Source organism: Peromyscus maniculatus, chromosome 1 (genome assembly GCF_049852395.1).
Source record: "Peromyscus maniculatus bairdii isolate BWxNUB_F1_BW_parent chromosome 1, HU_Pman_BW_mat_3.1, whole genome shotgun sequence".
NCBI lineage: Eukaryota > Metazoa > Chordata > Mammalia > Rodentia > Cricetidae > Peromyscus > Peromyscus maniculatus.
The window spans coordinates 39629466-39655319 of NC_134852.1; the positions used below are offsets into that span (position 1 = coordinate 39629466).

Sequence of the window (25854 nt, forward strand, 5' to 3'; positions counted from 1 at the left end):
ATACGCTAAGCCTATAGGCTGAAGATGATGCCCCAACACTGCGGAGAAACCTCAGGTGACTGCCTAGGCAGCTGGCTGTTTCTGTCAACTCACAAATTTTTTGGAAATTTCTTGCATGCACTTCCTGTTTTTATTTTTGTTAGCTAATATTATTTCCTTCTTGGGTCTCTGAGGGAGTTGAAGATTAGTTAGTCATGGTTGAAAATTAGTTAGTTATATTTGAAAATTAATTAGGATAGAAAGTGCATTAGATACATCTTGGATTTACCAAAATAGGATAGATAATGGAAATATTTTCTCTGATTTGTCAAATACCTGTTTAGGTATTCATTACTTGTATATATTGTATATAGTTATTGTACTTTTGTATATAGTTTTTCTTCTGTTAGTTATAACCTTTTGCTTTTTTTCTTTTTATTAAAATAGAAAAGGGGAAATGTGTTAGTATTCTAATTGTACTGAAATGTGATTTTGATTGTATGTTAATAAATAAAGTTGCCTGGGGGTCAGAGCTATTAGAGCCATAGAAAGAGCATGGCGGTGGTGGCACACACCTTTAATCCCATAGATCTCTGTGTGTTCAGGGATACAGCCAGCATTGGTGACATACGCCTTTAAGACCTAGAGGGCTGTACATACAGACAGTGACGAGGCAGTCATGTGTTTGGGTTTACAACCAATGAGAAGGCAGAATGACTTTGAAACGACTGACACACAAGGAAATAGCTCTCTTTCAGGAAGTTGGGACACAGCAGGAGGAAGGGTGAGATTTTATCTCTGAGCTCTGACCTCTTGGCTTTCTCTTTTACATTGTTTCTGTGTTTCTTATTTAATAAGATGGTTGGTTACATCAACAAACATCAGTTAGAAACTCGAGATCAAACTATCGAAACAGGTGAAAGGCTCAGGTTCAGTGTCCTATGAACCTAAAAACCACTTACAACTAAAGGCTAGCGGGTACTCAATGACGGGATTAGTATGGGGCCTGTGCTTGGAGCACAACGTACAGAGGTTGTCAGAGACCAGCTCAACATGGCAGGTTGCCAGACACAGGATGCCCCCCATATAGCCTAAGACAGGGGCCCTCTCGATTTATGACCAAAGTCTGCTTTGGCCATTTTAAAGAAAGAAGGGGGAATTGGTGGGAAACAAAAAATGGATGAGTGCAAATAGACCTCGCTTGCTTGGATGATCTGGCATGACTACACCCTTGACAAACATAACTAACTTACAAAAACACTCATTCCTGGAAAAAGAAACACAAAATGTACTTTTAGAATAACTTCCTGAAACATGTTCAGGTTGGTTGGTTGTACAAACTTTGGACCAAAGAGACCTCACCCTGATCCTATTCTTCACAAATTTTCCATCACCCCTTCCCCTATTCACTTCTCCTATCCCCCAGTATATATAAGCCTGCCTTCCCTTGCAATAAAGGAGACCTTGACCCGACTTAGACTGACTCTGTTTATCTTTATGCACCAGGTCTCCTTTCTCTCTCGCCCACACTGGTCTTTCAGGAGGTGCCTCATTGGGTCCTACCTAATAACCTTGCCTGCTGGAAAGGTCATGGAAGAATAGTGTAGCATGGCTTTCTGTTCCAAAATCAAGTGAACATCCCTTTGTTATGGATGATCAGATGGGTGGAGTACTTTGAAAGTAATTGAGGAGATGGATGCAGTGATAGACAGGTCTGTGGCTGTGAAGCTTAACTGTACATAGTAGAATGAGCCATGGAGGTTCATGAAAACTTGACTTGTCATTCTAGACATTACTTGAATTTGAACACCAGGCCCATTGGAAAATGGTCTTTCTTGATGCTAGAGAATAGAAATGGAGAGTTAACTGAAAGTAGGGGGCTTCCAAGTATTGCTTCCACAGAAAACACCAATAAGTTGGTGGATATAATGTGAAGTATTCTACCCTCTCTCTATTTCAGTATGGAGTCACTTTAAACACAAACCCACGGTCTGTCACATATCCCATCTACACTATTCCAAGGAAATGAACATGTTACTGCATTGCGAATCAGTATAGATGGCAGCTTTTTTCAGGAATATCTATATTACCTGATCTTGCTGTCCAATAACAGAGCAATGGATAAGGAATATGTGATGTCTACACACAACAGAACCATTTCAGCTAAAGTGATGAGTGTAGTCAAGGTAAGTGCAGGAGAGTTCTTGTAACTCGGGATAATCATTTTATACCATATGTATCCAGTCCCAGACAAATATCTCCCGATGCTGTCTCGCTATATGGATGGGAGATTACACACACCTACATGTTCCATTCCTGACACTGAAGGCAATGCTGTTGAGCATATGAACAATGCCTAAGATTTTTGGTGAGACTTAAGGAATGGGTAGGCCTTGGTCACAAAGTTACTGGACTCAGTGTACAATATATAGTTTTAAAAAATCCTGTTCAGTGAATAGTACAATGACAAATAATGACATTGAGGATTCAATACAGGTATAGCATTGTGGGAATTGCTTTAATATCAAAAGTGCTTCCTGAGTTTCTTTAATAAGGATTATTTTATAAGACCCTTAGTTTTAATACATAAAGTTTAAAATAATAATACCAAGATTAGAAGATATCCATCCAAATGTGTTTCCACTGCTCCTAAGGTATAAGATGAACACAGTAGTCTGATGGCAGTGATCAAAGCTGTCACTAAGCCACACAAAGAGAGTGACAAAACCAGAGGCCTCCCTAAGCCATTGCTTTCCATCATTCTGCTGTACTAAAATTTGTCCCTGTGAGGATCATTGCATTCATGTAGTAGGATCTTTCATCTGGGTTTGTTAATATTTTCTAGGTGAGTTAGACTGGACTTAGCCCTTGTTAGAACGAACAATGTTGGACATAAACCATAGTTGGGAGTTAGATATTGTGAAGAAAGTTGCACCATGAGTCTCTATGGAGAGGGTGAATAAAATTTCTGAGATTCCCCACTCCTTAGAAGTAGAAAAGCAATCATAACTTTACTACAAAAGTAGAAAATACCCAGGATAGCATGAGCACACCTCATAAGAGGTCAGTGCTTCAAGGGCATTGTAACAAGTAGAGCCTACAACTGAAACAAGACAGATTGTCGGGAAAAATGAATCTGAGTTAAGTTGCATTTGTAAAAACATGTGGCTTAGTCTCTTTGGATTTTAGGTATGTACCAAAAATGTACCCTGGAGTACACATGGACTCTTCATCAAGTCATGCACTGAAATGTGGTTATCCACGGGTATGGAAAAAAAAGTTTATTCCACCTTTCTGGTTGGAGAATTCCTTGCGTCCCAGCACACTTGAGACAGTGGCCTAGGAGTGTGCAGATGTGGAGGCTGTAGGGGAGGCAGAGGCTGAGATGGAGGTTGTTGCAGAGGGGGAAGCAGGCAGATCTTTTTGAGTTCAGTGATTGCCTGTTCCATGTAGTCAGTTCTAGGAGATGCTGGGTATGGAGTGGGTCCCAATTCAAGAAACTAAAAGTGAGTTAATAAATAAATGAATTCTGCTTGCTATATGTAATCCTGAATAAAAAAATGGCAATTGCCCCAGAGGCTAAAGTGTGACCAACTCTGTCACTATTAGAGCACAGAGTGGCACAAAGAGTTCAAGGTTCAGGAGATGCCAGTTTTCCTCTCACCATTCTTCCACAGTGAGTGACAGACCTTCACAGACTCCAGCATGTGCTTGCTGAGGTGGTTTTGAGGCTTGTCAAAGCCATCAGGGTTGAGCTCAGGTGAACTGATCTTCTTGTTGATGAGGACAGTGGGCTTGTCTTCTGTCTTTACTCTGTGACTTCATAGCACCAGCTCCCTCAGCTTTCTTGGAGTTGATTTCTCTAGTACTCTTGGTGTTGTCTTCTATGATTCCTAGGTCTGCTGGGCCTCTAGAGTGTGGCTTTCTGAGCTTTGCCCTCTATATACTGGGTGATGTTGTCAATATCACCTTCTCTAGCCACAGAACTGTTCCCAGGCTCTGTCCCTCCACCAGGTCCTGATACTAGATTCTGGCCAGAGAATCTCCATCAATCAGATGAGAGCTTTTCTCTTCCTTGCTCCTCACCTGGTTTAAGCATGTGCTGATGACACCTTATCTTTACTGGTCTTGATCGCTGCTGATTACGATGGAGTCTTTGCATTGGGTGGCTGTGAGAATTAAACTAAACCTGGGTTTGGTTTAGTTTAGAGAGTGGGTTGAACATTTGAGAAGGTGAACTTCTGCCACCATTGTTGTCATGTCTGCAAAGTCCATGCTGGAGGCCAATACACTGTGCATGCCCCAGGCTCATCCTGACCAAGACTGCTGCTTCCCAATGTGGCATTGTCAGAAGCAAGCTTCTGCCCTAGGCTCCCAGCATCAGTGAAGTGCAAGGGATGCTGCATGTCAGGGTGTGCTAAAGGGAGGAGAGATGGGTCTTGGTGTTCTTTCGTGCACTCAAAGGCAGCCAGAGGCAATGACAGATATTACCATCTCATGCAGGTTGTCTTTCTCTGTTTTTTCCAGGCATGGAACTTGTGGCAATGCCAGGAATTCTGAAGGTTGTGGTTGAAGGTAGTTAATGTCTTGTGCCCATTAATAGGTGGTGTCCTCATCTGGTAATCCAGGGTGTAGGAGTAGCAGAGTTCCATTCTGCAGCTGACGGAGTCTCTGGCTTGAGATGTGATTCCCAGAGAAGTCTCCGTTTGCACCACTGAAAAAGAGTCAAGGAAGTAGTCAGTACCTGGTAAGTGGGATGTGCACCTCTCAGTGCACCTCTGCACTTAGACCACTACAACAGTTGGATGACATTCTTAGGATGTCTGCCATGGCTACAGATATACAGATATTCAGATTTTTAGTAGATAAGAAAAATTCACCTTGGCTTCCACATGACCTCTTCATCCAGTCATGCTGGGAAACCTGGATATGCACATAGATAGAAACTTGATTCTATTTGTTTGTGGGATTGTTCTTTTAGTCTCAACACTCTTGAGTTAGGGCCAGGGCTAGGGTCAGGGCCAGGGCAATTGCAGAGGTAGATTCATAGGCAGAGCCAGAGATAGTGTTAGAGGTAGAGGCAGGCTGATGTTTGTGAATTCAAGGCTAGCCTGATCAACATATTTATGTCCTGAACATGCAAGGTTATGGAGAGAGAACCTGTCTCAAGAAACTAAAAGCAAAGTAACAAAGCAATTGGTTAAATTTCCTATGTGTTACCCTCACAAAGAAGTGCCAAATGCCTCTGAGGCAATAGTGTGAGTATCTCTGATGATATTAGAGCACAGAGTTTGCCAAAGAATTGAATGTTCACAGACAGGCCAGAATAGAGCAACATCACAGGCCACTCAAGAAATCCTAGCTGTAGTTGACAGATGGTCTCTCAGGGAAGTAAAGCATTTGTTCCCAGAAAAAAAGAAACAGTTATTTGAGAGATGGTCCTAGAAAAGAGGAGGACATCTTTGCTATTGCTACCCCAGTTACAAGATTGATATTAGATAATTTAGAATTAGATAAAATACATAAATCTTAAGAAAGAAGGCAACCCAGGTAGTACAGTGCAAAGAGAAAGACAGTCCTCCCTGATTTCTTCAAAGAGAGTGAGGACATACAATGGTTCAGATTGAGGAAGAATCAGGAAAAGGCATAGTGAACCTCCTAGATGCCATCCAAGGCCAACTAGAAAAGAAATGATAGCCACACCTGAAAGAGTCCGCAAAAAGGAATGCTATGAAATGCTGGAGAGGATGGAAAGAATTCCAGCCTGATTGGATGTCAGTGTGGAGGATCTTCCAAAAGCCAAAACCTGGCCCACCACATGGTTCATATATGCCTTTCCAAAGAAAGAACTCAATATATTAGTGAGGTACTTGCCCATCAGTGTTGACTGCAGCACCGTTTCAAGAATATTAAGGAACCAAGCATGGTGTCCAACAGCATGGCCATGGGTGAAGAAAGAGGGATGTTTGTTGAACGTGAAGTCTTTTCAGCCATCGAGAAAATGAGGTTGTGTTGTTTGCAGTATGTGGATTCAACTCAGGCTCATGAGATTGCTCAGTAGATAAGAACGGTTGCTTTTCTTACAGTATTCGCTGGGTTACATCAGAACACCTTCTGGATGCTTTGAATCACTCTTAATTCCAGTCCAGAGAGGTCTGATGGCCTCTTCTGGCCTCTGTGGGCACTCCACACATGTGTTCCACAGCAAATCAGTTGGACGATAAACAAACACAAAATTAAGCATTAATGGGTGATTTCAAAGATGGATACAACTTGAGAAAAAGAGTAATCAAATGATGCCCAAGTCAGGAAATTGGTCAACCTTTTCTATTTTCTCTTTATGGAGGGTGCTTGATAGTGTGCACATATACTCCTGTATTTCATTTCATGAAATTCCAGGAGGAGCTCTGTCCTAGACTAGTATTAATTAAAGGGCTGGGTGTTTCAAAATGGGAGGAAGTGTGGTAAGAACAGGAGTGTGTTTACTATCACAGAATACATTATAGGAAACACACCAAGATCAAAGACTTTTACTTTACCTAAAAATAAAAGTCAAGGAGTATAATTGTATTACCAGTATAGGTTTTGGCTAACTACTTTTACCTTAAATAACACTGCCAGGGATTTTTAGCATATGATATATTTATGTAACATATATTAATACTTCCACAACATAAATGAATAACAGCAATTGTACGAAGAAACCATCAAAGCCCTCTATATATACTTACTCATGGATAAAATATAACCGAATTTAGTTTCTTGACTCAGTTTTAGTGTCTTCAGATATTTACAAGTAATGAAATTATGTCTGACCAATTATGTGTAAATCCCGGGATGTACAAATTATTCACCTTAACTCAATGCATACCTACATATATACACTTATGTCCAAGTCTTTATATCCAATGTTTATATGTATATGTGTCTCCATATCTCACCTTCTCTCTGTTGAAGAGTACTGTGTTCCAACGGCTAGGCTAGCCCTTACATGACATAGCCATAATATCTGGAAATTTCCATATCCTTCAGCCTCTGAAGGAAAAGCTGCGGTTTTCCCAGAGAGGTGTTCTTGGCGGCATTCTCTCTCTCCTGTTGAGCCTGCCTCTTCATGGCCTCCCTCTCTGGCCTCTGCTCTTCTGTGATAGGCTGTGAGATGACTGGCCCTGGAATGTCAACTTTCCTCTATGGAATTGGTTGGTGGCTGAAGTCTTGCAGCAGATTTTGGATTTGAGGTTTGTGAGGTGATGGGGCCTTATTCTTATCAGCAGAGGCAAGCTCCCTCTGTAGTGAAAGGTGAGATGATACCCTGTAGGATACTGGCCTAGAGACAGCTGTCTGAGGCCCAGTGCAAGACTGGATGGGGTTGTTTATGTTATCTTGTGTGGCACTGGTAGCAATAGGCAGAACTGGCTTGTCAGAGGCCATCAAAGAAGTGCTGGCAGGAGCTGGTTTAGATGGCTTGAGTGTGGTAGACTGAGCTGAGTCAGAATGAGGTCTCACAGGGTACAGTGCAGGGGCCCTGTGTGAAGCCAGGGAGAGAGGCTTTGTAGAAATAGGTCTTGCTTGTGGTATGTCCAGGACTGGAAAATCTAGAGGTACTAACTTGACCTTGCCAGGTGGGGGCAGCTCATACTTGGATGGAGATGGATGACAATCCCTGTAAGCATTTCTCTCTGTTCTCTGAGCATTTCTCAGGGTTTTACCAGGGCCTCGGCCATCACATGGCACATCCAGAAGTGATGTGGTGGCTGGGCCTGCCCTGGTATCTTTGTTGCTGCTGAAGTTTAGCCGAGCCCGGGAGGAAGAGATGCCAGTTTTCTTCTCATTCTTCTTCCCCAGTCTGTGAAAGACTTGCACGGATTCTAGCATGTGCATGCCGAGGTGAGTTCAAGGTTTTTTTAAAGTTGTTGTGCCTGAGCTCAGGTGGATTCCTTTTCCTCTTGTTCTTTGGCATGGTGATGTTTTCTTCTGCCTTGACTCTGTTCCTTGACTGCTTAAGCTCCTCTGGTTTCTTGCAGTTGTTTTCTCTGGATCTCTTGGTCTTGTCTTGCTCATGAACCCTAGCTCTGCTGGGCATGCTAGGTGTGGCTTTCTGGGCTCTGCCCTCCAAGTGCTTAGGCATGTTGTCTATAGCCCCTTCACTGGACCCAGCACTCACCACAGCCTCTTCTCCCTTCACCCGGTCCTGGAGCTGGATTCTGGCCTGAGGAGACCCATCTATCATCTCAGAGGCTTTCTGGCCATTCTTTCTCACTTGATCCACGGGAACACTAATGGTGCTGGAGGTTTCCTGGACCTGATCTCTACTGATGTCTTTGGATTGGGTTGCTGTGGGATCTTGGAATGGGTTCCTATCAGTGATTGAGTTGAAGAGTCGGGGAAGATGAATATCTGCCACGAGTGTAGTCATGTCTGCAAAGTCCATGCTGGAGCCCATCGCACTCTGCAGCACCCCAGGCTCATCCTGACCAAGGCTGCTGCTTCCCAAGGTGGCATTGTCAGGAGAAAGCTTCTGTTTTAGGATCCCTGAATCAGTGTAGTTCAGGGCCTGCTGCAGGTTGGCATGTGCTAAAGGGAGAAGTGATGGGTCTTGGTTTTCTTTTATGCCCTCATAGGCATCCAGAGGAGTTGATAGATCATCTGTCATCAAATCCAAGTTGTTATTGTCTGTTTGTTCCAAGAATGGAGCAGGAGGCAAGGGCAGGAATTCTGAAGGACTGTCGATGGGGGCAGTTAATGACCAGTCCCCATGGACAGGTGGTGACTTCTGAACATCCTGCATGCAGGCATTCCAGAGGTTTGGACTCTGCAGCAGACAGAGTGTCTGGCCTGCAGCTGTCAATCCCAGGGTTGTCTCCATTTTCACCACTGAAAAAGAGTCAAGGAAGAAGTCAGTGCCTGGTAAGTGAGGTGCTCCCCACTTTTCAATGCTCCTCAGTACTCAGACCCCTACAGCAGTGGGGAAGGCATTCCTATGAGCTCTGCTTGAGTAGCACAGGTGGCACCTCTGTTGGGAGACTTGTGACCACTCTCTTATTTCTAGTAGCCATGTGATATCATCATTTCTCAGATGTTTGTGTTTTCCTCAGTGTTTGTGTGTGTAGTGTGCATGCATAGTGATCATGGGGAGGTGACAGAATTGCTTGGGGGTGTGATCCATCCTTTCCTTTCCTCTTGTCTTTGAATGAGTGACCCTCATTTCTGTGGAAATTTGCTCTCAGGAAGGTTGTCCAGTCCATAATTTTCAAGAGCTTGCTCGTGTCTTCCAACTCTTGGCATTACTCAAATTCCCCCTGCTTACTGAGTTTCTAAATGGGTCAGGAATCCAAACCCAGTTCCTCATTCCTGCAAGGCAATCTTTTCAACAACCCTGGATTTCCTCCAGCTCCACATTTCACAGGCTTATTATTAATGATTTGAAAATTGGTGAAGGCGAAATCTTTAGCTTGGTTTATCTTTGTAGTTTAGAACATATCCTAGTGATCATGCATAGCCTTGGCTCACCTCTGAATAACCATAGCAAAAGAAAAAGGGGAGGGAGGGGGAATGAGAACGAAGAGAGAAAGAGAGAGAGAGAGAGAGAGAGAGAGAGAGAGAGAGAGAGAGAGTGAGAGAAAGAGAAAGAGAGAGAGAGAGAGAGAATGAGAGAGAAACTTTTCCTAATTTAGCAGTTGTACTCTGGTACACCGGGTATACTGGACTCTCAATGCACTTTTGCTTCTAAGAGAACAGCAGGGGCAGCAATTGGAATCTGCAATACTTCTTCTAGGACAAATTTGTAGTTGCACTGCACTAGAGTCAGAATTCAAGCGAGAGAATATAAAGTGTTACCAAACAGAAAGGCCTTGGTGTTATCTACAGCCCGGAGGAATAGATTAGGAAGGAGGCAATTGCTGTGTAATGGTGCATGGGACTGATTAGCTAGGTCAGTGAATGTGTGTCTGTGGTGGAGTCCTTGGACATCACTTAATGGAGGATGTATGCCACTCATTGCCCTGCATTGTCAGTCATTATAGAGACTGAAGATGGGGATGGGGAGCCAGGCCAAGGCTGAGCTCTCAGGACTCCCATTTTTCCTCCCTGAGGACATCCACTCCGGAAAGTTTGAGCTGTGTTTGCTTTGAGTGCTGATCTCAGTCCTCCCTCCTGGCTCTACTCACCTTGAAGACTGGTGTCTGGCATGTCTTGAACAGGTGTGACATTGTAGATGGCAGATGTGGAGAAGGGTGTTTGGACATTTGTTGACTGAATCTCCTTTGGCATCATCACCATCTCTGGTTGCAGGGCAGAGGCCTGAACCCCAGAGTAGGACACAGAGCCACTAGCCTGCAGGCACTGCCTGAGTTCTCCAGGCATCAGAAGGCCCAGGCTGTTGAAATCATTGTAATAGACCTGGGTGCCCTCCAGGTAGGAAGCTACTAGCCTGTATCCTTGGTTTGGTACCTGTGGTGGTGTGGCCTGAACAAGGCTGGCAGACAGTGTTGCATAGGAGAGGACTAAGGCATTGGGATCTAAAATATTATCAACCTGGGCTGTCGTAGAGATGGAGGAGAATGTGGTATTCTGTTCATTTACAGTTACAGTGAAGTCCTGGAGTGCAGCTCCCCTGTGGTCAGTGTTTCTTGTGGGCTCCCACTGGAGAACACCTCGATAGGAGAGGGCTGAGGCAGAGGTCTGGCCCTGGTCAGTCAGCAAAGTCACCATGGTTGTGCCTGCTGGTAGGTAAGGGTAGGCAATGTCCATGAGCTGCTGGCAACAAGTACTGGAGTCTGATGACAGGAGCCATGCTTCACTCACAGCTGGGGTGGAGACCCTGAAGAAGTTGCTCACACTTCCTGCTAATGGCATGGCATTCCTCAGCTCAGGTACAGAGGGCTGCAGAGCACATTCTGTTCCAAAGAAAGGTGCAGTTTGGAAATTTTCTGTAGAAAACAAGAGGAGGAAAATGGGAAGAGGGTGAGATGGGATCTGTGTGTCTTCCCTTGAAGATCTTTGTTATCTCCACTTTGTACAGTCTGGGAGAGTCTGAGACCCATTTTCCCTCACATATCCCAAACAAATGGTTCAGAATGAATCTTGGTAAAGGATAGGATGGCACTCATTTAGTGAGCTGCCTGTTCTTCCTGTGCTGGCATGGACTTCCTAGTTGATCCATGTTGACTCTTGCTCTGACCTAGACAACAGCCTTCTTTGCCCTGCTTTGTCTTGTTCTTGTACCTGCTGTGGCACTGCCTCACGCCTGTGTCCCAGAACAGAAGTGTTTAAAGTAGGAGAACCTTAGACAGCTTCTCATGCCTGTGCCTTTGTTCTGTTCTGTGCAGATCTTCCTGAATGTAGACAGAGAGAGAGTCTCTACCTAGATCTGTCTGGCCTTGAAATCACACAGACTGGCCTGTCTCTACATCAGAGTGCTGGCATTTTAGGTTCTTTCCATGTCCACCAGGCTTGGCTCTACTCTGAGCTTTCTTAATGAAATGACGTAGCAGGACTTTCATAGAGAAGAACAGTATTTAGCTAAGAATCCCTTTTTCATCTAGCTCCTTCTCTTTCCCGCTACTTATTATGTAGGTCACTACTTGTCATTTTCTAATATAAATTCAGCACACATCCAATATGACTACATGAATACAACCTGCTGATAACATTTCATGTTGAGTGCCTATGTTTCAAGTGACAGTTTGGGATTTCTAATGTAGCATGGGGTTCATCTCTGAATAAGATTGTTTCTTAATTAAAAGTTGGTTACATGGATTCTTCAATGAACACTTCCACAGTAATTGTTAATTTCTTGTAACTCTCCTAGTTGGGAATCCTTGTGAGAATCCCTGCACACACTGGTGTGTCAGTTCTTGTCCAGAGACCAACTGACTGTGGAGTAGCCAGCCCATGTTGATAACATCCAACCCTACCAAAAGATGAGGAGAATGCTGTGGAAGATGGGCTGGATAGAGTGTAAGAGCCAGGGACTAGAGCTGGATATTGTTTTCTATATGTGACAGGAAACCTTTACCTAGACTAATCTCAACAGTGTGGCTGCCTAATAATGGGTTGGAATATGAAAATGTCTTGTGCCTTTTTATTTACTCTGTGGTTATCTGTAACATTAGTTCCAAACTACCTTTGTGTATATCCAGGGTTATTTCTGCAGTTTGTCTTCTTTTAGGTCCATATTTTCCAGCCTCAGTAAGAACCAAATCTAAATATGACATTCATTTCGAGATATCTCTATCAGCATCAACATTATACCCATTACACAAAAATTTAAAGTATAGTAAAAAATAAGGGAGAAGTGATCCCTAATTTCATTAATGTTTTAAAATTTCTTTCCTTACCTGCCATGGACGGAGGGAGAGTATCAGCAATCCACAGTACAATGGAGCAAGAGAATTGTTTGTCCTTGTCTGATCAGCTAACCTGAGTGGCAAGTGTGTCCGGTATCAGACAGCACTTACTGGTCACTGGTCACAGGTGACCTGTGATGATCCAAATTTATTTACAGGCATCACCATGGCAACCCCAAGAACCTACCAGGGCTGGTAGGTTGGGTTGAAGGGCGAATGATGTCATAAACGGGGCAGCAGCCAATGAGAAAGTCGGATTCTGAGCTAACAGGTGGGATTGGTTGGAGAGGATGCCAGGAGACTAACAGTAGCCATGCAGGCTGAGGTGTGCTAGTGAGAGGAGGCAATCCTGGCCTGGAAGTTTCCCTTTCAGGAGGTTTAGTCCAGGATATTGGCAGAGCTTCTTATAACGTTCATTGATGAAGCTGTGTCTGTTGTTCCTATTAGGTGTTACCTTCCAGGAGTGAGTGGGCTTTCAGCATTCACTGTACATACAGGCAGTTCCCTTGGGCAGGAAGGAGAGTTCAGCATGGGAGGAGGGAACTCGGATGAGAAACTGTATCAGTTGATCTGGTTTATGAGCCATCATCATCAGTCCATGACCCAAGGAAGAGATCAATGGGCTCCATTGTGACTGTGCTAAAGGACAGAGTTGAGTGTATTGAGAGCATTTTAGATGATGAACTCCAAGAGTCTTCTCTTTGGGTTTCTTCTCCTAGATGCCTTCCTTAGTCTTTGTTGCTCCAGACATGATTCATATCCCTCTTCTCTGTTTTTCATCCCTTTTTGGTAGGGTTTGATTCTTGGACTAGGATGAACCTGTATCTTTAAAATGGAGGGAAGCTTCATGGTGGACTTCCAGAAGCAGTGTTCTTCTGGTCATCATGAAGATGCTTGTAATTGGATGCTGCTGGTTGCAGCAAGCACTTGCTGGGTAACCCCTGTTGTTTGGGTACTCATCATGTATCTCACTCTGGAGTTAGACACATGGGCATTCTTTGTATCTTGCCTCCCTTCTTACAGTACTGAGGTTGTTATTCATTGAGTCTGGCCTCCTTCTCTCTTTATCCACCAGTATAATGAGTGTGACAGTTACTGAACCTTCTTCCTCATGGCAACAGTCTCTGCAGAATCCTGTGCTTTTAGCATTCTCTACCATGCTTTTTTTTTCTGAGAAAGGGCTAAATAGAGACTGGAACACCTTGAGCAGGAAGGCATTTGTTGGTATGTGGCGGTGGGTTACATGAAAAAAGCAATGTAGGTGTTTTTGTAAGTGTTGCATCTTGATGGAAAGGGATCCTGGCTGTTGAGAACCAAGGAAAAGCACAAAGTGAACTTAAGCACAGCAGCTTAAATCTCTGCTCCAGGGAAAGCTTTCAGCAATGTAACAACTCTGCTTTGTTAGGGGAGGTTATCCCCCAGGGAAATGTTACATTTCTGTTCTGCTCTGCTCCTGTGTGGCTAATGTTCTCTCTCTGCTCTGCTCACTTCTGACAAAAGAAGGTCTCACACAACCCTCATTCAAGAGATTTATTTTGGGGAAGGGTCCAGGAGGGTGACTTCCTCTGCAAGAAGAAATAAGGCACCTACCAATTGAATAGGTACAGGGCTTATGTAGGGCTTCTTAGTCGGGGAGTTTTTCCAGGGTGAAGCTTTCCAGGATAAGAATTGCTCAGATTCCAATCCCTGAGTTTGGACAAACCCAGAGATTGGTTTGATTATGTTCTGTAGGTTTTCCTGCTCAGGATTGGTTGGTTTTTGTGGTGATTGGGTCAGGGGCAGAATGTGTGTCTTCGACTCTGGTTTCAGGGCCAAAGTGTGTTTCTTTCACAGGCCCTTTTTTACAGTTTTCACTCTGGTTTCAGGGCTTGAATGTGTTTCTTTGACTCGCTCATCTGTCCTACAATATTTCTTCATATTTGAAAAATAAAACAACCCATTTCCCATCTCAATGTATAACACAGACAAGAATATATTTTGTTTAAATATGGGTAAACCTTTTTTGTTTCCTCATTTTGGTTTAGATTGTTATCCTCTACAGTCACTCACTGGTGGGTTCATAGACTGTCTTATGGCAGGGTGTAGTGTGCATTTATATACCTTTCTTATTCTAACTGCCTCAAGAAGCACTACTATGACAGTGTCTGTCTGTCAGTCCTCATTGAAAATGACCCTGGAGCCTGTTTAGCCCTCTTCCTGCATTCACATGAGCGGTCAGCACTTTCCCTTGGGACCTCTTTTACACTGAGATAGCGCTGTAGCTTGCAGCTACACGCCCAGCTCAGTAGAACTGTTCCTCCATGCAGATTGTTTCATGTTTTATAGTGGTTGGCAAAGCTCTGCCAAAAGACTGTCCTTTTTTTATAGGCCAGTAGGCTGCCTTTGTCTTTCAACCTTGCAGTTTTCTTCATGACTGTTCACTTCTCAGATAATGTGACACATTCCAAGTGGTAATGACTGTAATTTGGAAGGTTCATCCAGGCTCCTGGTCATAGAACATTATGAAAAATGTGTGTTCTTATAACAGCATAGACTGAAGTGAATCTGGGCCTGTGTTATTGAGAAGTCTGAGAGTCGATCAAAAATGAGAGATACATAGATAAGGTACATAGATAAATAGATAGATAGATAGATAGAACTGAGTTCTGTGTTTAATTTTCATTTCTGTGCTTTTTATTTTTAAACATTTGCATATTATTTTTCATTCAGTGTAATAACTAACTTACTAATTCTAAAAATCTATAGTGGTTATAGTTTCTGAACCTTCTATTCCTCCTAATTCTTTTCCATGTCCCCACTAATCAGTTCCTACTATCTTTCTGTTGCTCTTTAGAAAAGAAAATGCTTTCAAGAGGTAACAAATCAATATGGAAAAATAAAACTTTGGGGCAGCATCTCTAGGAAAATGAATGTAAGTTAAATAACTTGAAAATGGTATCCTGCATGGGGAAAAATGGCACTCCCTGAAGACATATGCCTGCTAAATGTTAAGGGCCAAGACAGGGCTCAAGCCTCAGGAGATGTTGGTCAAGAAGGTCCTTAGGACTTCCAAGAATAGGAAAAATTATTTTATTCCTATTGAAGTTATGAGCCCAAAGTAGAATAGCACCAAACTGATTGAGTAGCAGGCTATGAAGGAGTCAGACTTGCTGCAAGCTGAAACCCCCTCCTGATAGCAGGCTGGCTTTCATAGAACAAGCCAGGCTCTTCCATCTTTTGGGGGACAATTCTCAGAAATTCCTCTATTAGGTTGTTGGCTGTCTCTCTCATATAATAAAATGTCAAGACAGTTGAGTATACTGCTACAGAGAAGGCACAGATTTTATGTACATTCACAACAACTCTCCAATGATATGTGTACACATGCACAGAAGGGAAATCTTATCATGTAATGCAATTCACCACAAAATTTCTTCAGACTGAGGAGTTCTAGGTCCCAGAGGAAAGACTATTTCTATTGTTGTTTTTTTTGACTAGAATGATTGGTGTTTACATTTCCCTTCTAAACCTTTGTGGTTTTGCAGGAGATTAATGTAGTTTCAGGTGCAGCTGTAACTGTTACAGTCTGACTCTTTGCTGGCCTTCCTTTGGCATTGTTTCTGTTGCTGCTGGAGAGAGCTGTCATTGTTTAGGCTGCTGAGACTCAGTGGCTGCTGTTGTGGTGAGATGGCCGGCTGGTACTCAGAAATGGATCATGCACAAAGCAGTCCATCCAAAGCTCAGGGATTGTCCTGCAAGTAGGAGCCCAATGGAATTGAGAGCTAGAGCACTAGGGTAGAATAGTGTAGCATGGCTTTCTATTCCAAAATCAAGTGAACATCCCATTGTGATGTTTTATCATTGATTATCTCAGATGGATGGAGACCTTAGAAAGTAATTGAACAGATTAATTCAGTGATAGACAGGTCTGTGGCTGTGAAACTTAACTGTACATAGTAGAAGGAGCCATGGAGGTTCATGAAAACTTGACTTGTCATTCTAGACATTACTTGAATGTGAACACCATGTCCATTGGAAAATGGTCTTTCTTGATGCTAGAGAATAGAAGTGGAGAGTTAACTGAAAGTAGCGGGCTTCCAATTATTGCTTCCACAGGAAACACCAATAAGTTGGTGGGTATAATGTGAAGTATTCTACTCTCTCTCTATTTCAGTATGGAGTCAGTTTAAACACCAACCCACGGTCTGTCACATATCCCATCTATACTATTCCAAGGAAATGAACATGCTACTGCATTGTGCATCAGTATAGATTGCAGTATTTTTCAGGAATATTCATGTTACCTGATCTTCCTGTCCAATAACAGAGCAATGTATAAGGAATATGTGATGTCTACACACAACAGAACCATTTCAGCTAAAGTGACCAGTGTAGTCAAGGTGATTGCAAGAGAATTCTTTTAACTCGTGATAATCATGTTATACCATATGTATCCAGGCCAAGACAAATATCTCCTGATGCTGTCTCTATGTATGGATGCTCCATTACACATACCTACATGGTTCCATTCCTGAAGATAATGCTGTTGAGCATATGAACTATGCCCAAGATTTTTGATGAGAGTTAAGGAATGGGTAGGCCTTGGTCATAAAGTTACTGGGCTCAGTATACAATATATAGTTTTAAAAGAACATTTTCAATGAACAGTACAATGAGAATTAATGACATCGAGGATTCAGTACAAGTACATCATTGTGTTAATTGCTGTAATATCAAAAATGCTCCCTGAGCTTCTTTAATAAGGATTATTCTTCAAGACCCTTAGTTTTAATACATAAAGCTTAAAATAATAATGTCAAGGTCAAAAGATAGCCATCCAAATGTGTTTCTACTGCTCCTAAGGTGTAAAGTGAAGCACAGTAATCTCATGGCAGTGTGCAAATCTGTAATTAAAACCACACACAGAGAGTGATAAAACCAGAGACCTCCCTAAGCCATTGCTTTCCATCATTCTGTTGTACCCAAATTTGTCCCTGTGAGGATCATTGCATACAGGTAGTAGGATCATTCCATGCTAGGTTTGTTAACATTTTCTAGATGGGTGAGTCTGAACATAGCCCTTTTTACAATGTACACCTTTGGGCCTACACATTAGTTGCGGGTAGGTATTGTGAAGAAAGTTATACCATGAAACTCTATTTACAGGCTGAATACAATTCCTCTATAAAAATCAGATGCCTGAATTCATAGAAGTAGAAAAGCAATCATAACTTTAACATAAAATCACTAAATATTCAAAATAGTATTAGCAAATCTCATAGGAGGTTAATGATTCACAGGTATTATAGCAAGTATAGTTCACAACTGAAACAAGGTAGATTGCCAGAAAAAAAATGAATCTGAGTTAAGTTCCATTTGGAAATACATGTGGTTTAGTCTTTTTGGTTTTAGGTATGTACCATAAATTCACCATGGAGTACACATGGACTCTTCATCAAGTCATGCACTAAAACGTGGTCATCCACCTGTACAGAAATAACCTGGATTCCACATGGCTTCTTGCTGCATTCCTTTAGTCTGCACACTTGAGGCAGGGGCTGAGGAAGAGGCAGAGGTGCAGGCAGAAGGAGAGGGTGCGGTTGACATGGAGACAGAGGCAGAGGGGAAGGCAGGCAGCTCTTTCTGAGTTAATTGTTTGATTGTTTGATTTAGCCAGGTCCAGGATAGGCTGGGCTATGGAGAGTGTCCTTTTCTCAAGAAACTAAATATGAGTTAGTAAATAAATGAATTCTGTTTACTACAATTAACCCTGGACAAAGATAATTCCTGCCCAATGTCCCAGAGCCCAAAGTGTAACAAACTCTGATACTGTTAGAGCACAGAGTGGCACAAAGAGTTGAAGGTTCAGAAGATGCCAGGTTTCTTCTCACCCTTCTTCCACAGTGAGTGACAGACCTTCACAGACTCCAGCATGTGCTCGCTGAGGTGGGTTTAAAGCTTGTTAAATCTATCATGGCTGAGCTCCAGTAATTCCTGCTTCCTTGTGGTGTTAAGGAGAGTGACTTGAGGGCTTCAGCTCCTTCAGCTTTCTTGGAGTTATTTCTCTAGTTCTCTTAGTCTTGTATTCTATGATTCCTAGGTATACTGGGCCTGCAGAGTGTGGCTTTCTGAGCTTAGCCCTCCATTTGCTGGGCCATGTTATCCATATCCCCTTCTCTGGCCCCAGCACTGACCCCAGCCTCTCTCCCTCTATCATGTTCTGAACAGAGAAGCTATGTGAAGAAGATTAGAGCTTTTTTCTTCCATCTTCCTCAACTGGTTTAAGGATGTGCTGAACACACCTTAACTTTACTGGGTCTGATCACTCCTGATGACCATGGAGTCTTTGTATAGGGTGACTGTGGGTACCTGGAATTGGTTTAGTTCAGAGAGGGAGTTGAGCAGTTGGGGAGGTGAACTTCTGCCACTAGTGTAGTCATGTCTGCAAAGTTCATGCTGGAGGCCAAAACACTGTGCATGTCCCAGGCTCATCCTGACCAAGACTGCTGCTTTCCCTGGTGGCATTGTCAGAAGCAAGCTCCTGCCCTAGGCTCCCTGGGTTAGTGAAGTACAAGGGATGTTTCATGTTGGGGTGTGCCAAAGGGAGGAGATGGGTCTTGGTTTTCTTTCGTGCACTCATAGGTATCCAGAGGCATTGACAGATTTGCTGTCATCTCATGCAGGTTGTCATTCTCTGTTTGTTCTAGGCATGGAGCCTATGGCAATGCCAGGATTTTTGAAGGTTGTGGATTGGGGCAGTTAATGACTTGTCCCCATGAATAGTTGGTGTCCTTATCTGGGATAGAGCTCCTTCTGAAATTTAAGGAAGAATTTGAGGAAGACTCAAGGACATGCACAGTGGACCTCCTAGATGCCATCCAAGGCCAACTAGAAAAGAAATGACAGATATACTGAGAGAGTTCTCAGAAGGGAATGTTAAACAGTGCTGCCAGGGATGGGAAGTTTTCCTCCCTTGTTGGATGTCAGTGTGGAGGATCCTCCAAAAGCCAAAACCTGGCCCAGCACATGGTTCACATATGCCTTTCCAAAGAACTCAATATATTAGAGAGGTACTTTCCCATCAATGTTGACTGCAGCACTGTTTGGAGAACAAGCATAGTGTCCAACCGCATAGCCATAGGTGAAGAAAATGGGATGTCTGAAGAAAGTAAAGTGTTTTTAGCCATAGGGAAAATGAAGTTATGTTGTTTGCAGTATGTGGATTCAACTCAGGCTCCATGAGATGGCTAAGTGGATAAGAACACTGGAGTGATTGCAGAATCCCCAGGCTTGCTTCAGAGTACCTCCTGGTGGCTTTCTAACTCTCTTAATTCCATACCCTAGAGATGATGCCCTTTTCCGGCCTCTGTGGGCACTCCACACGTGTTCCACATGAATTCAGGTGGACGACACACAGACACACACACACACAGACATACACACACACACACACACACACACACACACACACGCAAAATAAAATAAGTATTAAATGGATGGATTCAAAGATGGAAATAACTAGAGATAAACATAGTTATGAAATGAAACTCTTCTCAGGAAGATGGTCACCCTTGTATATTTTCTCTTTAAGTAGGCGCTTGATAGTGGTTCATGGAATCCTGTACTTCATTTCATGAAATTTCAGAAGGAGCTCTATCCCAGACCATTAATGATTAAAGGACTGGGGTGAGTGGTTTAAAATGGGTGAAAGTGTGGTAAGAGCAGGGATGTGTTTACTGTAACAGTTCACTGTAACTCCTACAGGAAACATACCAAGTTCAAAGACTTTTATTTTATTTGAAAATAAAAGTCAAAGGGAATAATTATTTTTACCTTAAATAAACAATACCAGTGATTTATAGTATATTTTATATATATTACACATATTTTAGTTTGGCAACATGAACAGTAGCATAGGTATGAAGAAACCATCAAAACCTCCTATATATTCTTACTCGTGGTTGATATAACTGACTTTTGTTTCTTCAGTCACTTTTAGTGTCTTTTACAAATATAGAAACACTGTCTGACATTTATATATATATAAATCCTTGCATCTACCAATTAATCTCCTTAACTCCATATGTACCTACGTATCTACACATACACCCAGATCTTTAAATCCAATGTGTACATGTATATGTGTCTCTATACCTCCCTTTCTCTATGTTGAACAGTAATGAGATCCAAAGTCTAGGCCAGACCTTACATGACATAGCTAAAAAATCTAGAAATTTCCATATCATTCTCCCTCTCTAGGAAGAGCTGCAGTTTTCCCAGAGACGTGTACTTGGCAGCATTCTCTCTCTCCTGTTGAGCTCACCTCTTCATGGCCTCTCTCTCTGGCCTCTGCTCTTCTGTGATGGGCTGTGAGATGACTGGCCCTGGAATGTCGACATACCTCCATGGAATTGGTTGTTGGCTGAAGTCTTGCAGCAGATGTTGGATTTGAGGTTTGGGAGGTGATGGGGCCTTGTTCTTGTCTGCAGAGGGAAGCTCCCTCTGTAGTGAAGGGTGAGATGATGCTCTGTAGGATACTGGCCTATGGACAGCTGTCTGAGGCCCAGTGCAAGACTGGATGGGGTTGGTTATGTTCGCTTGTGTGGCACTAGTCACAGTAGGTAGAACAGGAATCAATACATAAACCTGCAGAGCACCCTGATTAAGAGAAGGACCTAAGCAAAGGCACCTGATGGGCTAGTCACAAAGAGGCCAGCGATGAACACTGAAAACTTTTACTCTGACTGGATGGGAAGCTGCTAAAGAAGAGGCAAATGACAGTTGGTTGTCTGTTGTCTGATAACAACCTTCATTTTGGGAATTTCATCTAATGTGTATGTGACAAAAAACAGTATGTGGAAGGAGGAGGAAAAGCTTCCATACCATCTTGAGGGAGCTGGAGGTAAGTTAGATTCAAAAACAAGGTATTAAATGACTTGAGGTGGACGATTAGGAAAGAGGTAATGTGTGTGTTTCTAGGTTTTTAGGCTGAACAAATTGTATACAGAGATGTGTCATTTTTGGAGATGGGGAATTCAAGTCACAGAGAGCTGACCTAAATGGAGACCAAGGGTTCTGTGTTAGATAGGTAGTTTGAGGTACCTCCTGGATGTCCAGGTGGCTGTTGGGTGCAATGAGGTGAATGAGTCTGGCAATCACAGGAAAGGTCTGCACTGGTGATGGCACACTGGAAACCATGATGAGAGAGAATCTGCCCCCCAAGAGTCTCAGCTAGGTTCCAACAGTGTGAGCCAATGACATGCAGAGAGCATTTAGTGTGTTTAACAAAGTCTCAGGATGGGTCAGGTCACAAACATCTTAGATCTTCACTGTTTGTAACTTAGAGATAACTCAGGGATACCAAGTGACAGATGACAGGCAGAATACTGCCACTGAATAACAGTACCCAGATGAACATATGCTCTCATAGAAATTACCTGAGATAATAGCACCATGAAGATTTGCCTTTATGTGCTTGGCCTGAATCATCTGTGGCTGCCTAGGTGGTGAAGAGAGCCCACAAAGACGCGTTGGTAACAAAGCAAGCAGGATGATAAACACCCACAGACAGATGGTTTTTCAGTTGCATCTCTAGTGCTCTCAAGACTTGGGGTCTAATCCCATGGCAGGCTTCAGAAATAAACTCACATGTCTGGCTTGAGCCCGTTTCACAGGTCGTGGATGTACTGCTTCCAGAGTTCATGCAGAGGGAGGAAGAGACTGTATCTGTCATAAAGTCAGGAACAGGTACAAAGTCAGAAACATGAGCTTGGGATTTCCAGTGTTCAGGAAGACAGCTGGGCTCAAGGCTGAGAATGAGCATGAGGGAGCACTTGAGACTGCCTGTAAGCCCCAGGATCCCCAATGACAATGTGGCCAAGGCCGAGTGCATTCCCCTCCTTGAACCTTAATTTCTTCCCTGGCAGAACCTTCTCAAGTCTAAATTTCTGCTTTTGAAAAGGAAAGAGGGGGCACTGTGCTTTGGTTCTCTTCATGCTGGCCAGTTGTAGATGTGAGGGTGGAGGCCCTGGCTCAGACCAGGAATAGGATCTGAAGGTGGAGATAACATGAGCCTTAACAATCCAGGTGCTATTCACTCAGTCTCCTTTTCCTAAGAGAAACTGTGGTATATTGGATGTGTGTTCTTGGGGGCTCAAAGAAAGAAGGCACAGAGCACTGTAAGAATGATTTTAGACTTTATCACATTCAAAGGGGGTCCATCTCTCTGAACTGAAACACTGTAGATAAGCAAAGGACCCTTTTATTGTTATGCAATTCACAACTTTAGCAAGTCAATTCCATATACCTCTTATCTAAGCCCCTCAATGGGACAATGCCAAATGAAAATTCTCAATAAAGGAATACTACCGTTTTCTGGGTTGTCCCTGAACCAAGTTTTCATAGGCTTTGAACTCCTAGCAAACTCTCAGATAAGACTTCAAACAGGAGATAATGCAGCCAGGAGGTAGCAATCACAAAAGGCAGATCAAAGCTAGGTGCTAACACTCAGGAATCAAACCAGCTGCAGTTCTGCAGAATTTCTCCCAACATATCCCCCTTTTTACATGCAACAATTAATTATTTTGGAGGTTATGTAGCTTCACAGCAAATACAGCCTTTTCTCTATCTTTCTGTTTTACAATCTATGTAAGTAAATCAAAACACATCTTAAAGCCAATAAGGTTACTGTTGCTAGCAAAAGAATAACCCTTGCTCAAAAAAGAAATCTATTAAAGTGATGTGCAGGGTTGAATGAGGCTATAGTATCTGCAAGGCTTTCCATAACATCCATTCTTGTCATATCAGGTAACATTTAACAATTCTTAATTTCTTGCTGTAAATCATAACTGATCTCTCAACAATATACCAGCTTGTCTCAAATCAGCTAATTCATTAACTATCTCATTATCTATTTTATTTTGTTCAGTCCAAAGTTCTGTAGAATACTTATGCCAGTTTCTAACAAACTCAGTAGTTGGAATTTCTTTTATGAAGCACCACTCTGGCTGTTGCACCAGTAGCAGTCAATGCAATAATTCCCATAATAACTGCAATAATCAATCCAACCATTTGATGTATTCTTCTCAATATTCTTTCAGCTACCTTCTGTACCAGGTTCATAAAATGTGTGCACCTTGACATGGCATCGACAACTTCACTGGTATCCAGAATATTGTCCTTCCTCTAAGAATATATAAACTTTGAAAGAGTACGTTTAAAGACATACTAGAATTAACACAGGTATGAAGGGTACAGCAGCCACAAGTGTTGCAGTAATTATTAGGGTACAATTGTACAGGCCCATTTAGTAGCTAGTAAGGTAATGGTACACAAGTCATAAAAGGATGGCTTTCAATCAGTCTAAAAGACAAAGCATACTTATCATCCTTAATGTGTAACTTTCCTTCCCATACTTAAAGAGGATGGGAGGTGACCAGGCCTGAATGCCCACCATGCACCAATTGAGAACAGGTGAGGCCCCAGTCTCCAGACTGCTCAGCCCAGTTCAATAGCCCCCTAGACCCTGAAGGCACATTCCTTGCCACTTCCCCGCACCCAGTGCAGCTCAAGAGACTGGGCATCAGCCTCCTCCTACCCCTGGCTCTGGCCAACCATCCCGTTAGGCACCAGTGACCACCAGAGCCATATGCCTTATCCTGGACTGATTGGAAGAAGAGCAACCACAGGAGCCAGAGGGTCAACCTGCACCAATTGAAGAAGAGTGATCTGGAGCTCCACCTGTTTATATTAAAGGAAGAAATGGGTAGACTGCAGTGTAAGAACACACTAAACAACATAAAGAGCAATGCAGTAGCATCAGAACCTAGTAATCCTACAACAGCCAAACCTGAACATCCCAAAGCAGATGTTCCAGAAGAAAATGAACTTAAAAACAACTTTATAAAGATGATAGAGGCCCTAAAAGAGGAAATGAAAAATTCCCTTAAAGAAATGGAGGAAAAGACAAAAAGTTGGAGGAAATCAATAAATCTCTTAAAGAAAGTCAATCGACCCAAGAAATAACAACCAAACAAGTGAAGGAAACAGTTCAAGACTTGAAAACTGAAATAAAGGCAATAAAGAAAGCTCAAACTGAGGGAATTCAGGAAAAGGAAAATCTGAATAAATGAACAGAAACTACAGACATAAGCATTACCAACAGAATAAAAGAAATGGAAGAGAGAATATCAGGCACTGAGGATACTACAGAGGAAATAGATGCATCAGTCAAAGAAAATGTTGAAATCCAGCAAATTTTTAATATAAAGCATCCAGGAAATCTAGGACACCATGAAAAGACCAAACCTATGAATAGTACGGATAGAAGAAGGAGAATTCCAGCTCAAAGGCACAGAAAATATATTCAGCAAAATTATAGAAAAAAACTTTCCCAACCTAAAGACACACATGCCTATGAAGGTACAAGAAGCATATAGAACACCCAATAAACTGGACCACAAAAAAAGTCCCATTGTCACATAATAGCCAAAACACTATTCATACATAATAAAAAAAGAATATTAAGAGCAACAATGAAAAAAGTTCAAATAACATATAAAGGCAGACTTATCAGAATTACACCTGAGTTCGCAATGGAAACTCTGGAAGCCAGAAGGTCCTGGACAGATGTTATGCAGATACTAAGAGAGTACAGATGCCAGCCCAGAGTATTATACCCAGCAAAACTTTCAATCACTCTAGATGGAGAAAAGAAGATATTCCATGTTAAAACCAGATTTAAACATTACATATCCACAAATCCAGCCCCATAGAAAGTACTAGAAGGAAAACTTAACCCAAGGCAGTTACTGCAACTAACAAAACACTGGCAATAGATAAAGTTACACCAGCAAATCCTAAAGAAGGGAAACACACAAACTACCACCACCCAAACAACAACAACAAAAAAGAGGAATTAACAGTCACTGGTCAATAATATGCCTTAATATCAATGGACTCAGTTCACCTATAAAAAGACAAAGGCTAACAGAATGGATACAAAAACAGGATCCATCTTTCTGCTGCATACAAGAAACATACCTCAACCTCAAAGACAGACACTACCTCAGAGTAAAAGGCTAGGAAAAAATATCCAATCAAATGAACCTAAGGAACAAGTGGGTGTAGTTATCCTAATATCTAACACAATAGACTTCAAACAAAAAGCAAATAAAACAGATGAAAAAGGGCATTTCATATTCATCACAGGAAAAACCCATTAAGATGAAGTCTCAATTTTGAACATTTATGCCCCTATTACAAGGGCACCTACATTTGTAAAAGACATATTACTAACATGTAACTGGAGTTATCTCCATTCCCACCCAGACCCGGAGCCACTCAGAACCAAATAAACACACAGAGACTTATATTATGTATAAACTGTATGGCCATGGCAGGTTTCTTGCTATCTAGTTCTTTTATTTTTTTATTTTTTTGGTTCTTTTGAGACAGGGTTTCTCTGTGTAGCTTTGCGCTTTTCCTGGAACTCACTTGGTAGTCCAGGCTGGCCTCGAACTCACAGAGATCTGCCTGGCTCTGCCTCCTGAGT

General features: G+C 42.4%; 1 protein-coding gene across 3 annotated transcripts in view; it reads right to left on the bottom strand.

The window, feature by feature from the left end:
• Positions 1 to 2470: 2470 nt before the first annotated feature.
• LOC143274342 (uncharacterized protein C2orf78 homolog) overlaps positions 2471 to 25854 on the bottom strand; it is a 40502-nt gene continuing 17118 nt past the window's right edge. The window contains exons 1-4 of one of the 3 annotated variants that reach the window (XM_076577096.1): positions 12315 to 12500; positions 10143 to 10904; positions 5854 to 8850; positions 2471 to 4693 (exon numbers count right to left, since the gene is read on the bottom strand). In XM_076577096.1, coding sequence (XP_076433211.1) covers positions 7805 to 8850; positions 10143 to 10904; positions 12315 to 12321 — 1815 coding nt within the window. In that variant the 5' untranslated portion in view covers positions 12322 to 12500 and the 3' untranslated portion in view covers positions 2471 to 4693; positions 5854 to 7804. Of the gene's footprint in view, positions 4694 to 5853; positions 8851 to 10142; positions 10905 to 12314; positions 12501 to 25854 lie in introns of those variants that run through there. The other 2 variants (XM_076577107.1, XM_076577118.1) reach the window with 2 other exon arrangements.